The sequence below is a fragment of the Periplaneta americana genome, chromosome 4, assembly GCF_040183065.1.
Source record: "Periplaneta americana isolate PAMFEO1 chromosome 4, P.americana_PAMFEO1_priV1, whole genome shotgun sequence".
Classification (NCBI taxonomy): Eukaryota; Metazoa; Arthropoda; class Insecta; order Blattodea; family Blattidae; genus Periplaneta; species Periplaneta americana.
In genome coordinates, this window is record NC_091120.1 from 13793142 (window position 1) to 13807403 (window position 14262).

At 36.6% G+C, this 14262-nt stretch overlaps 2 protein-coding genes across 4 annotated transcripts in view; one reads left to right on the top strand and one right to left on the bottom strand.

The window, feature by feature from the left end:
• Window positions 1-10335, bottom strand: part of LOC138697521 (G patch domain-containing protein 2) — a 43038-nt gene extending 32703 nt beyond the window's left edge. For 2 of the 3 annotated variants that reach the window (XM_069822830.1, XM_069822829.1), the window contains exons 1-4: window positions 10165-10301; window positions 9716-9925; window positions 5290-5384; window positions 249-397 (exon numbers count right to left, since the gene is read on the bottom strand). In XM_069822830.1, the coding sequence (XP_069678931.1) occupies window positions 249-397; window positions 5290-5384; window positions 9716-9872 (401 nt within the window). In that variant the 5' untranslated portion in view covers window positions 9873-9925; window positions 10165-10301. Of the gene's footprint in view, window positions 1-248; window positions 398-5289; window positions 5385-9715; window positions 9926-10164 lie in introns of all 3 variants that reach the window. The other variant, XM_069822828.1, reaches the window with a different exon arrangement.
• Window positions 10336-11767: 1432 nt separating this feature from the next.
• Window positions 11768-14042, top strand: LOC138697522 (beta-1,3-galactosyltransferase 5). The gene has a single exon (XM_069822831.1). The coding sequence runs from the start codon at window positions 12419-12421 to the stop codon at window positions 13541-13543; it is 1125 nt and encodes a 374-aa protein (XP_069678932.1). The 5' UTR covers window positions 11768-12418; the 3' UTR covers window positions 13544-14042.
• Window positions 14043-14262: the final 220 nt, after the last annotated feature.

Here is a 14262-nt window from a genome sequence, read left to right on the forward strand (position 1 = left end):
TCACTATTACATCTTCCAATCTGAATTCCAGGTATCATTAATATGCCTTCTAAATTTTAATGATAAAAATAAAACTGATAATTAGTAATATAACAGCTTTAATGATGTAAGACTAAGATATTTTTTCGTCATACTGTGCTTTGACATGCTAGTATATGCTCCTTGTATTTTCGAATTAATGTTGCAATTGTTCCTTACGTGCATTCTGAGAACTTACAACGCCTACCCTGAACAATCGCACCACATACCTCCTTGTATTTGGATGTACAGGTGAGAAGTTTTCATTGAAAGAATCTGACTCAAAATTTCCATAAAAATGAGCAGGACGAGTTTTCCGAGTCAAAGGAACCAGCTGACGGTGAACACCACCTGTTGAGATCACGTCATCTGAATCACTCTGCAAAAAATACAGGTAACTGTAAGTTCAGAGTTTTATAAATAAAATTGTTCATGTAACCAACACGCATACTTCTTCCATCATTATAACATACCGTTACAGTTTTCTTTAAATATAGTACTTGGGAACATACAAAAATTACAGGAATAATTCGTTTGGATGAAATTTCCTACCAAGTCACGTAATCAGTAATTCGTAAATACTCAGCTATTCTCTAATGCAGTTCTCAACTGATGGTCTGCAGATCCATAAGAGTCGGCATAACCATCCAGGGGACTATGGCATTATTCGCAAGAGAAACCACCATCAATAAAGTACCAAATATCAATAAAAACAAAATTTGATTAAAAGGTTAAAATAAATACAAAAAAGTAATAATAAAAAATAAAACAAAGGTAAAAAAAGGTTATTTTTTCTTACCGACTAAAAATTATTAAGTGGTGAATTGAACAAATTTAATTGTGTAGAAGAGGCCTACCTTTCGCATATATGTACTGTGACCAGAAGTCCTGTTTTAAAGGGTCAGTCCAGTTTTCAGACCTTCTATCCCGATATCTCAACAGTTCTTGTTGGAAAATGCAAAAAAAGATACTTGCTGAACAATGTCCCAAAATGGAATGATGTTGAAATATGTATAGATATCATTACAAACGTTAGTGGCGATTCAAACATTGATGGTAAAGATATGTGCACATAATTTGTTTGTGAATTAATTTGCTGTTTCATTCATTCATTCATTCATAGTGTTCTGCCCAAGGGCAGATCTTTCACTGTAAACCCAGCATTCTCCAGTCTTTCCTATTTTCACACTTCCTCTTTGTTCCGCATATGATCCATATATCTTAAGTTCCTACTTATTGCATATAAAATAATGGTAAAAATAGCCTATCCTCAAATAGTCATAAATATAATACTATTTATCAGAGTTCTTTCATTTTTTAGTGGTGTGCATACACATTACGCTCTAAAATAAAAAAAAAGAATAGTTCTAGAGTAAATCTTTCTCCTTAAAATAATTTTTTAATTTAAATATAATTTTTTATAAATTCACTACATGCCTGTGATTAGGTGCACTCTATTCACTTATTATAGTGCACATTAAATTGAAATTTTAGCCACTTACTGCTAATATGTACTAAAACATATCCTACTAAAATTATTAATATAGCTGGAATATTATGGGCATAGGGCTTATACCAATTTTCACCATCAAAATATTTTTAAAAAATATATCTGTCTTTACTATCTCTCCCGTCCAGGCCTATATTTTAATTCACAACAGCTTGTAACTGATCACTGGAAACAATATTTAACAATTATGACTAATTCTGGCATTTTTCAACTTTGTTAAAAGTTAATTACTGAATTAATGGTTGGGTTATCTGTAACTGCCTCTATCAAAGCACAGAGTTAAATATTTTTTTTTATGTTATTGTTACTGAATTGTAATGTGAATTATGTGTATACTGGACCAATTTATCTTGTTATTAAATACATTCTCATTTTCAATTAGTTACGAAACTGTGATTACCTTGTCCAGGGTACTTCCTTTAGTTACTGTATAACTAGAGTATAATCCACAACACATTTCACATATACGAAAACTCTCAACACTAACCTTCAAGGTCAATGATGTGAATCATTTTACATTGATGACAAGACTGAGACAGTGATTAAGAAATTTCAGTTATGAAAAAGACGAGTTGAAGGCAGTGGCCTCACTAATATCCTACCCTACTTTATACAGTCCACTGATAAAGAACACGAAGACCTGCATGATTTAGCACAGGGGTACTTTCGTGACCCAAACAAGGGTCACTGTGGCTTTTGGGATGGGTCACCGTATCTTCCCGAAAAAAAATTAAAATTAAAGAAATGTTAATTAAAGTACTTGGCATTATGATTATATTTTATAATCATTGCTTATTATGAAATATTACAACTCTATATTAATTGTTTAAATGGCGATCTTACTCGTGTTAACTATGTAAGCATGTGCGGCTTACAGCTAGTAGGCTCTGAGGATGGTGTTAAGTAGCACCGAAACAGCTGTAAGCCACACAAGCCTACGTAATTAACACGAGTAAGATCGCCATTTAATCAATTATTTATATTCAAGTGTTAAAAGTAGTGTACGAAAGTTTCAACATGGAATAAATAATTGCTACACTACTTGATATTAATTGCACAAATTTGTATAGCTTAATGAAAGTATGCTACTTTGTATTGTATATATTTGTATAGTTTTGGCCGATGAATTGTATATGCTTTAAATTGAATAGTAATCTATATAGCTCTACTGATAAATTGTTTGTGTTTGTAATTTGAAGTAGTTTGCATGATATGTATTATCAATTTCTGTATATCACAACTGGTTGAATTGTTTATGCCTTAAATTTAATTAAATTGTTTTGTATTATAATATAGCTCAACTTATGAATGATCGTTTGCGTTTGTAAATTTAATAATCTGATTGGCTATGTATTGTATACTTTTAGTAGAGCCATCGATGTAGCTCAGTCGACAGACTCGCTGGGCTGCTGATCCGGAGCTGCGTTTGGGCTTGGGTTGGATCCCCCTTTGGACTTTGGTTTCTTCGGAGGTTTTCCCCAGCCGTGGGACTGAAGCCGGATGGTCTATGGCGAGTCCTTGGCATCAACCCCTTTGATTTGATTACCTGGTTGGGTTTTTCCGAGGTTTCCCCCACCGAAAAGGCAAATGCCGGGTAATATTTTGGCGAATCCTCAGACCTCATCTCATCTCACTACATCTCGCCAAAATGTAAAAAAATGTAAAAAAATTGTACAAAATTGTAAAAATTGTAGAAAATTACTAAATTGTAAAACTACAAAAATTTGTAAAAATTGTAATTGTAATATTGTAAAATGTTGACATGTTCCACATCTTAAAGCTTCATTGCTCATGTAAGATCTATGGAATAAAATAAATGAATGAATGAATGAATTTACTATTTTTATTACAATAGCACTGTTTAACTTCAAAATAGGTCCATAGGTCGTGCAAGTTTATCGCCCAGTTAACTTTGGGTTTTGGTCAAAAAAGGTTAAGAACCCCTGATTTAGCAGCTAGCTTCAGAGGGTACTTTAAAGCAGCAAATTCTGAAAACTCGTGACTAAGTAACTGTTCTGAATACAGTATGGTGATGTAAAGTAACATAAGAGCAAGATATACTTGTTAACGTGACTTGTAATGATTCAAGGAATGCATGCTGCACTAATTCTAAGTGAAGTTTTTCTTTATTACAGTAAGTATAAGAAATTAGATGAAAAAGCTTTGAAGTATCTTGTTCATTTCTGCTTTAGATTATCTTTGTGAACAAACATGTTCGACAGTTTGTTATATGAGGAACAAGCATAGAAATCGTCTCGATGTTGATCCAGAAAGTAGGAAATATTTAACTGCACAAGGAAAAGATTGTTCAGGACAATAAGAGGCATAATTTCTCCCACCAAATTTAGGTTGAGTAACTACAACACATGTTCACTTGTAACAGAATTAAATTTGTCTTATTTTTCACTAATTAAATTGTTTTCATTTTACATCTTGATTACACAACTTTTAACACTGTATCACTTCGGAATATGTATGGTAAGACTTTCCTGTGTTAAATTTCAACGTACTTCATTTATATATTTCGACCTACTTATGGGTCATCTTCAGAACTGGTCGTTGTTGGTCTTGGCGCCTCTTGTTCTGTTACCTGTGAGGGTGTGTTCCTGTGGTATAGTGTAGAGTCAAAGAGTGTGTGTGTTTTGAAGTTGAGTTGTGTGTTGAGAATTTCGTTCGGGTGTGTTTTTGTGTGTCTGTATATTTCATATTGTTCTAGTGTGTTGAGTTTCTGGCTTTTTGGTTGGATGTGTAGTATTTCCATGTCTGTGTTGATGTCTCTGTGGGTGTGGTTAGCATTTGTGATGTGTTCTGCATATGTGGAGGTGTTTTGTAATTTTGTTATGGCTGTGCTGTGTTCTTTGTAATGTGTCTGAAACGATCTGCCTGTCTGTCCAATGTAGAAGTTGTTGCAGGTGTTACATTTGAGTTTGTATATGCCTGTGTGGTTGTATTTGTTTGTTTGTATGTTGAGATGTTTTTATAGAGTGTTATTTGTTCTGTATGCGATGTTGTAATTTAATTTCTTGAATGAGGTTGCAATTTGTGTGTGTTTTTGTTTTCGTATGTTAGTGTGATGTATTTTTTTGTGTTCTTGTGTTTGTGTTGTATTCTTCGGTTTTTTTTTTTTTGTTTTTTTTTTTGTCTTTCTTATTATGTTGTCTATTATGTTCGGGTTGTATCCGTTTTCTTGTGCTATGTATTTGATTGTGTTTAGCTCTTCGTTGTAATCCTGTTGGTTCATTGGTATGTTGAGTAGTCTGTGTACCATTGTTCGGAATGCAGCTTGTTTGTGTTGTGTGGGGTGGTTGGATGTGTTGTGTATGTGTGTTGTTGTTGTTGTGGGTTTTCTGTATACTTTGAACGTGTGTTTGTTGTGTGTTTTCATTTGTTCTGTTTTTACTTATTGTCTACTCTGCATCATCTACAAAATATTCCTTTGCATAAGTAACTACAGTACGGACATAGGCATCATAATTTGCCTTTATCAAAGTCCGGACTGCTGAGCATTATCAGGGATTGGGGTTCGAGTTCAGCAGTTTCTATATGATATTTAAAGTGACTGAGACCAGGTTTTTCTAGTTCTTCCACTATTACTCTATTATCGCCATTTCATCACCTTGAAAACTCACAACAGTCAATATAGTTTATAAATGTCGTTCAATAAAACACTTCCTACCTCCCTACCAAGAAATGCTAGCAAAGGCAAATTTCTACTGAACTTTTTTCCACCTGCTAAGTTATTTATGAGCAGTGACACTTACCTGATGTAAGCTAGAGAGGCCTTTGTCACGGGAATGCATCAATTCACCAATGCTACTACTTGAATCGTCACTCTGTGTTTTATGACAGACTGCAGCTGTAAAAAGAATATAAACATGTTATTAAATGGGCAATTAATCGCTCTGGTAATTAAAATAATAATCGAATCAGTCGAAATGAGGTTCTTAAGATAAGTTGCTGCATGTTACCTCAAGATTACATACAAAATGATAAATAATAGAATCTTAGAGAACAAAGAAAACTGGTTCCGGGTCTATATGACTATAGGATATCGGTAGTGTGTTTATGAGAATATATGTTGGCTAGATTGGAGAATGGGGCGATGTCATGTGGTCGACGTATGTGAGAAGGTTAGTGGGTTAGTTGAGGTGATATCTCAGTGACATGAGGTCGACGTATGTGAGAAGGTTAGTGGGTTAGTTGAGGTGATATCTCAGTGACATGAGGTCGACGTATGTGAGAAGGTTAGATGGTTGAGGTGATATCTCAGTGACATGAGGTCGACGTATGTCAGAAGATTAGTGGGTTAGTTGAGGTGATATCTCAGTGACATGAGGTCGACGTATGTGAGAAGGTTAGTGGGTTAGTTGAGGTGATATCTCAGTGACATGAGGTCGACGTATGTGAGAAGGTTAGAGGGTTAGTTAAGGTGATATCTCAGTGACATGAGGTCGACGTATATGAGAAGGTTAGTGGGTTAGTTGAGGTGATATCTCAGTGACATGAGGTCAACTTATGTGAGAAGGTTAGTGGGTTAGTTGAGGTGATATCTCAGTGACATGAGGTCGACGTATGTAAGAAGGTTAGTGGGTTAGTTGAGGTGATATCTCAGTGACATGAGGTCGACGTATGTGAGAAGGTTAGTGGGTTAGTTGAGGTGATATCTCAGTGACATGAGGTCGACGTATGTGAGAAGGTTAGTGGGTTAGTTGAGGTGATATCTCAGTGACATGACGTCAACTTATGTGAGAAGGTTAGTGGGTTAGTTGAGGTGATATCTCAGTGACATGACGTCAACTTATGTGAGAAGGTTAGTGGGTTAGTTGAGGTGATATCTCAGTGACATGAGGTCGACGTATGTGAGAAGGTTAGTGGGTTAGTTGAGGTGATGTCTCAGTGACATGAGGTCAACTTATGTGGGAAGGTTAGTGGGTTAGTTGGGGTGATATCTCAGTGACATGAGGTCGACGTATGTGAGAAGGTTAGTGGGTTAGTTGAGGTGATATCTCAGTGACATGAGGTCGACGTATGTGAGAAGGTTAGTGGGTTAGTTGAGGTGATATCTCAGTGACATGAGGTCAACTTATGTGAGAAGGTTAGTGGGTTAGTTGAGGTGATATCTCAGTGACATGAGATCGACGTATGTAAGAAGGTTAGTGGGTTAGTTGAGGTGATATCTCAGTGACATGAGGTCGACGTATGTGAGAAGGTTAGTGGGTTAGTTGAGGTGATATCTCAGTGACATGACGTCAACTTATGTGAGAAGGTTAGTGGGTTAGTTGAGGTGATATCTCAGTGACATGACGTCAACTTATGTGAGAAGGTTAGTGGGTTAGTTGAGGTGATATCTCAGTGACATGAGGTCGACGTATGTGAGAAGGTTAGTGGGTTAGTTGAGGTGATGTCTCAGTGACATGAGGTCAACTTATGTGGGAAGGTTAGTGGGTTAGTTGAGGTGATATCTCAGTGACATGAGGTCAACTTATGTGGGAAGGTTAGTGGGTTAGTTGGGGTGATATCTCAGTGACATGAGGTCGACGTATGTGAGAAGGTTAGTGGGTTAGTTGAGGTGATATCTCAGTGACATGAGGTCGACGTATGTGAGAAGGTTAATGGGTTAGTTGAGGTGATATCTCAGTGACATGAGGTCGACGTATGTTAGAAGGTTAATGGGTTTGTTGAGGTGATATCTCAGTGAGTTTTATTTACTCGTAGTGTTGGTTTACGTCGGCCATGTTGTGACGTCAGAATCGTTTGTCAAACTTGACGAAAATTAAGCGATATCCTAAATAAAAGAATCCCCTGGTTCTACCACGTTACTCGCATGACTGAAAACAGACCAACAAAGCAAGTCATTATGACCCAAAAGAAAAACGTGACATACAGTAGAAAGACTCAGACGTCACTGGGAAGATGACTTTCGGGAAGAAACAGCCCTAAATGGCCTATCTTGATAATTAATTACCATTATCATTATCATTCAAGCCCTCAGGAATGCTGCCTGGAGGAATGGGACAATTTGCCTCTGGAGAGCTTCAATGTATTGGTATGGCTGCAAAAGGGTATCTGTCGGATACAGGGGGGAGAGCCATTAATCCTTCCCATTGAAGGCTTTAAGGAACCAACCTGGACAAATACCCAATGTCCCATCCCAACCTTCCCGTGGTGCAGCTGTTAGTAAGCATAATTTTACAAGCTGAACTAAAGAGAGGGGCTACTCATCAATTAGCACTGGTCAGCTTGATGAGTTAATGACTGAATTTGGTATAATTTTCCTCTAACCAATACCTAATTCCCTCTTTACCCTTTCCTATTCAGTCCTCTGACTGAACTCTTACTTTCTTCGACCCTGACGGCATTAGAGCATTCGAGGCCTAGGGGTTCATTTCCCTTTCCTTCCTCCTCTTTCTACTTTTCTGTTCCTAGTGCTGACCTGCTATGGCACTAAAATCGTCCTCCAGTGGCTTAAGGAGGGAAAGCTGGTGATCAACAAGATCTCCCAGCTAGGTTCAATGGAACCGTCGACCAACAGCAGGTGTGGTCCTCCAGACATTCTGGGGGTTGTGTGTGAATGAAGTAGCCACCAAAACGTTAAAATATGGTGTTCACTTAAATCGGCTACAACTTGCCATTTCTGTGCTTCAGTGGCTGGTCATGATAATATCTTTTAAAAATATTGGAGTGCAAGAGGTCAAATGACTTTATTGTCAAACGCCTGGCATTAGAAAACAACAACAACATGTATTGGTATTGAGCATGCCCTGTCACATACAAGAGTGCCTCAGGGTTCATGGAGGACCAACACGTTATTGAACAGGGTGCTGAAAACACCATTTCCTTTTGTTTGATGTAGGCCTATATGATTTCAACTTCTCTTTTTTTGTCTGTTTTTTCAAAGAATCCAACTTTTTCTTTTCATACTGAATCCAATGTTAACGAACAGTGTATTTCTACTTAGGTATGGTACCAAAAACCCAATTACAAGATATTTTATTTCAAGGTAATAAAAACAGTTAGGCCTATATGCTTAACTTTTTTTGATGAGTGTACGTCCTACATCTATTTTAATTAAATTTTCGGTTAAACGATCGTTGAGTGACTTCTTTTCCTATTGCGGATATGCGTCTTTAGCCATCTTACATGTCGTACCAACATAACTTACGAGACAATACGAACATTTCACGCTAGTTTGCAATGTTCCAGCGGGATAGAAATTCGACCATTTTCTTACCTCAGGGAAGTGTGTAGGGGTAAGAAAATGGAGTGTTATGACAGGTTAGGTTACCGTAGTTTAGAGTTTTGTTATGCCTTGTATACGCAAATCTGCAACAGGTTAGGTAAGGTTAGTTTAGGATTTTAGTAACAGGTTAGGTTAGTTTAGGCTTTTATTATGCTTTGCATATACGAAACTGTGACAGGTTAGGTTAGGATAGTTTAGGCTATTGTTATGCCTTGTATAGGCGAATCTGTGACAGATTAAGTTAGTTTAGGATTTTAGTGTTAGGTTAGGTTAGTTTAGGCTTTTATTATCCTCGTCAAGATGAAGGCGAAAGCGATTGAGTGTGGCGCTCTTGAAAAGGTAGTGATTTGTTGTTTTGTTTTTTCAACGTTTCCTTATAACTGGCATATTGAAAAGTCGAACAACATGCCTACCTACTTTCTTATCATTATAATCCTTAAGTAAGGTGTAAATGTAAGTCTCTAAAATTTGAAGAGCAAAATATAAATTGAGTATTTCATAAAATGAATAATTCCAGTAAACGTACGCACATTATGATAAACTATATTATAGGCTGCAACAAAAATTTCAAGTCTGTAACAATCATTTAATAATACATATTCAAAATCTCAAATTCTACTAGTGCTGTGCTAAACTACGTCTATTAAGACTCTGTTTACCAATCAAATTCTGTAGTCAGAATACAGAACTTATAAAATGCTAGAATGAATTACCTGACATATCTCAATTTTTTACTTCCAACGTAACAGTAGTAAACATGTAGGCTACTTAGGAACGAATTTAGTGGCGAAATTTGGGTGAGGCTGTTACATCTATGTTGTAACATGGCCTAACCAATTTCGGAATTTTTACTTTTACCTACTTCTTTAATTACTAAGGGATAGGACTGCGGTGCACATTTGCCATGTTATTAGTATTACATTCAAAGCAATGAATGTATTTCTTACGAAGATTGCCTGTGGATCGTGCGCGCCTTCGTAGACCCCACCGACGTCGGGATGATGGTAAACGTGACGATTCCTCTAGAGCATTGGTCAGATCTTGGACCAGAGCTTCCATCTTCATACGAAGGTCTGCTGGTACGGCTTGAAAAACACGCTCCATCGGAATTTGAACGAGTGATCCTGACACAGCAGGGGCCAGCAAAATGCTGTTTTCTGTAACGTAGGTATAATACGTATTCAACTTTACTTCAGTGGAAATAAATGCAACAATTTCATTAAAATGGTATGCAGAAACTATTTACTAAATTATTAACACCTAAATTAATAGTACGCCTTTAAAAAAATACATTTTCAGAAGCTTATCTTTCACTTGTGACATGTCATTTACAATAGCCTACTTCTACCTGTCGATTAAATATGATATAACAATATTTTTTAAAACACGAATATACCTTTACGGACTCGAGCTCAGAGCTCTGGCTCTATCCTGTGTGTCGAAGATATCCTAATAACAAAACACACGAATTCTTAATTAATCAGACCGGGAAACGTACACAAAACATTCACCATCTCAATACACCACACCATTAAAAAAAACACACACAGCTGATATTTTGTTTCAAGCTGGTGCACACTAGAGCTCTGCGCAGATTGTTCGACTAGTTATTCCTGGTATTTCCATGTGAAAGTACTCCAGACATTTTCACATGTTTACCAAAGAGTTGCATCTTGGTTATTATATACTCTTTGGTTATTAGTGTTATCCATTCAATGCTTGATCTGTTTGGACTTTTACCATTTCCATTCTAATTTTTTATTCTATATATTTCACGTTACATCAGCTTCGTGTGTTCCGTCTTTATATTTCGCACTGACTTGACGGTCGTCGATCAGTCAGACAAGCTAGCTGTTTGAAACGATCCCCACAGTATGTTTTCACCTGACGGAGAAGAGAGATCCACTCTTCGAAACTTGATATAATTTTGACAATTACTTACTTACTTACTTACAAATGGCTTTTAAGGAACCCGAAGGTTCATTGCCGCCCTCACATAAGCCCGCCATCGGTCCCTATCCTGTGCAAGATTAATCCAGTCTCTATCATCATATCCCACCTCCCTCAAATCCATTTTAATATTATCCTCCCATCTACGTCTCGGCCTCCCCCCGGTCTCCCAAATAACACTCTATATGCATTTCTGGATTCGCCCATACGTGCTACATGCCCTGCCCATCGCAAACGTCTGGATTTAATATTCCTAATTATGTCAGGTGAAGAATACAATCCGTGCAGTTCTGCGTTGTGTAACTTTCTCCATTCTCCTGTAACTTCATCCCTCTTAGCCCCAAATATTTTCCTAAGAACCTTATTCTCAAACACCCTTAACGTATGTTCCTCTCTCAAAGTGAGAGTCCAAGTTTCACAACCATAAAGAACAACCGGTAATATAACTGTTTTATAAATTCTAACTTTCAGATTTTTTGACAGCAGACTAGATGATAAAAGCTTCTCAACCGAATAATAACACGCATTTCCCATATTTATTCTGCGTTTAATTTCCTCCCAAGTGTCATTTATATTTGTTACTGTTGCTCCAAGATATTTGAATTTTTCCACCCCTTCGAAGGATAAATTTCCAATTTTCATATTTCCATTTCGTACAATATTCTGGTCACGAGACATAATCATATACTTAGTCTTTTCGGGATTTACTTCCAAACCGATCGCTTTACTTGCTTCAAGTAAAATTTCCGTGTTTTCCCTAATCGTTTGTGGATTTTCTCCTAACATATTCACGTCATCCGCATAGACAAGAATCTGATGTAACCCTGCCTGTTATCCTGAACTTTCCTAATGGCATATTCTAAAGCGAAGTTAAAAAGTAAAGGTGATAGTGCATTTGATAATAGCAATGGAAAAAATCCAAACAGCTCAACCATTGAACAATTCACCATTGCTTTGCCCCCCTTCATTCAGATCAGTGTTATCCATCTTCGGATATGGCTTCATAAAGATAAAGTGATGTTGTCAATCCATGATATTCAATTCTTTGGATTGAACTTGAACCAAGAGGGCTGCCCTCTTGACTTGAACAGTCATTGCCCTGAACACGTCAAACTGCGTAGAACGGAGAGTATGTAAAATTATTAGTAATTGTCAAGTAAATCATAACTCATATTATACTAAAAATTATGTACACATTGCATTAAACGTACTGCCAATATTTTCATTAAAAATCATTTAAGTGAAGGCAGCCAGTTCACCTTGAAGGAGAAGTGGGCGTTACCTCATTATGCACAACACGAACTCCTGCAACTAAACTACCCATATTTCCGTCCTTTCTCCTACTTCTTACTTATATAATAATGTCACAACTGTTCAGTCGTGCAATAACCTTAAATGAAAGCTAGAGAAAGTTGACAGTTACTTACAAGGGAGATTAAAATGAACATTAGTGATGGACTTAGAAATCTACATGTGGACATGTGTGCATGAAACGTCAGTTCTACGAAAAACTTGAAAAAAAAAACACGTGAAGCATGCAAATGCAATAAATTACTCGTGCACCGTGAAGTAATATACAAACGATGTGTTATGTACTTTTTCAGGGATACATTCAGTACAAAATAATTCTACTGTGAAAATCATACGATACGATACTTTTTAAAATTGTGTTTGTGTGCAAGATTTCACTGTGGAAACAAATGGGTTCTTTTCATAATTCAGTGACAACATTTTTTCTGTTAATTTGCGGTGTTGGTTTAATAATTTTCTTATTTTTCATATTTGACAGTGCTACTTTTCCTTTGCCAATACTCCAGAAACCTCTTCCTCAGGTGTATAAAGGATTATTTCCAACAACCGCCCAACTGTTGGATCTTCCACATTTTCAATACATAATAAACAATGACGTATGTCTTTCTGACGATGCGATTTTTGCTGTAATTATAATTACATCACGTGCTGGTGATATCGAAGCTCGAAGTGCCATGCGTCGTGCTTATCCTGCAGAACACTTAAAACAAATGGGAATTCGACGTGTATTTCTTCTGGCTGTATCCAGTAGCAAAGATGATATTCGATATAATTCAGTGTCACAGAATGCTTTAGAGGATGAAAATCGCCGGTATTCTGATCTTGTACAGGGTAATTTTAAAGAAGCGTATCGCAACTTAACATACAAACATGTTATGGGTCTTCAGTGGGCAACAACATATTGTCATCAAGCTCAGTATATTATCAAAATGGACGACGATATTGTTGTTGACTTTTATAGACTTATAAACGTAATTAATTCTATTGCACAAAATCAGATACCACTACTGATGGGTTATTTGTTAAAAGACACTATGCCAGTTCGAGAACCAGCAAGTAAATGGTTCGTAACTCAAACAGAATATTCAGAGTCAAAGTATCCTCCATTTCTCTCCGGTTGGCTCTATATAACAACACCAAGAGATGCTAATATTTTGGTTAAGGCCTCAAAAACTGTTCGTTATTTCTGGATTGATGATACCTACGTCACAGGTTTTCTAGCAAAAGCTGTTGGTTTCTCACATCAAGATATACATCAGTACTTTACTTTACATCCAGAGTATCTAGAATGTTGCATACGTGACAAAATTCATTTATGTGATTATATAATTGGACCCAATGGCGGAGACCCTGCACTATTATTAAAATTTCAGAAGCATGCTTACAATTGTCAAGAACGAAACTGTCCTCAGAGATCGCCATACAGGGCACTCAATAGGACATGTGTAACTTCAAAAAAGGTTAAAGCACCAAGACGGGGTTTTGGAGAAGTAAAACCTATTCAGATATTCTGATTCAATTCTTCAGTCTTGTCTAGCTTCATATTATGTCCCATAGAAGTCTGTGATATTAATTACTGATGCCATATTGTAAAAGTCTATAACTACTGAAGTACCTACTGTTTGTGTGCATTTCTTTATATTTTTGTATAGAAATGCGTAACTTTTTTATACTATATCCAATGACGAACTCTTTTTTAATCAGAATCATCACATTAAATATTTCAAAAATTGAAATGTTTGTTATAATTTCAATCAGTGATTTACTTGGAAAAAAAATATTTACAGGAACTCGCCTTTCCAATTTAGCAATAGCCAAATGGACTTGTACCAGTGTCAAGTTTTAAATACTCTTGTTGCTGACAAGTAGATTATAATTTTTATTTTCTGGAACGGTGTTCTGGTGCATTCCGGGCCAACTAAGTCACTGATTTCAATGAAATGGTGTATCATCTTGTATTCCAGTATCAAAGAGGGTTGTTTAAATATATAGGAAGCAATGATGTTCATTGAAGGGAAGAGATTTAGTTGAAATGGAATTTGTATATGATAAGAGAAATACCAGGAAGCAAAGCAGTAAGTGGGCCCAATGTGAACAATTTCTTCTTCTATCCTCTTAAGAGGAGAACGTAGGTATCGGTAGGACCCTATCTCCGCCATGTTAAATTGGTGCACTTTATGTACCTTTTTCTCTGAATGTGTTTGAGGTAGAATCATGCAATTTTGCACACTAG

Excerpts from the sequence above, each read along its gene's own strand:
- LOC138697522 (XM_069822831.1), top strand. The coding sequence starts at position 12,419 with ATGGGTTCTTTTCATAATTCAGTGACAACATTTTTTCTGTTAATTTGC.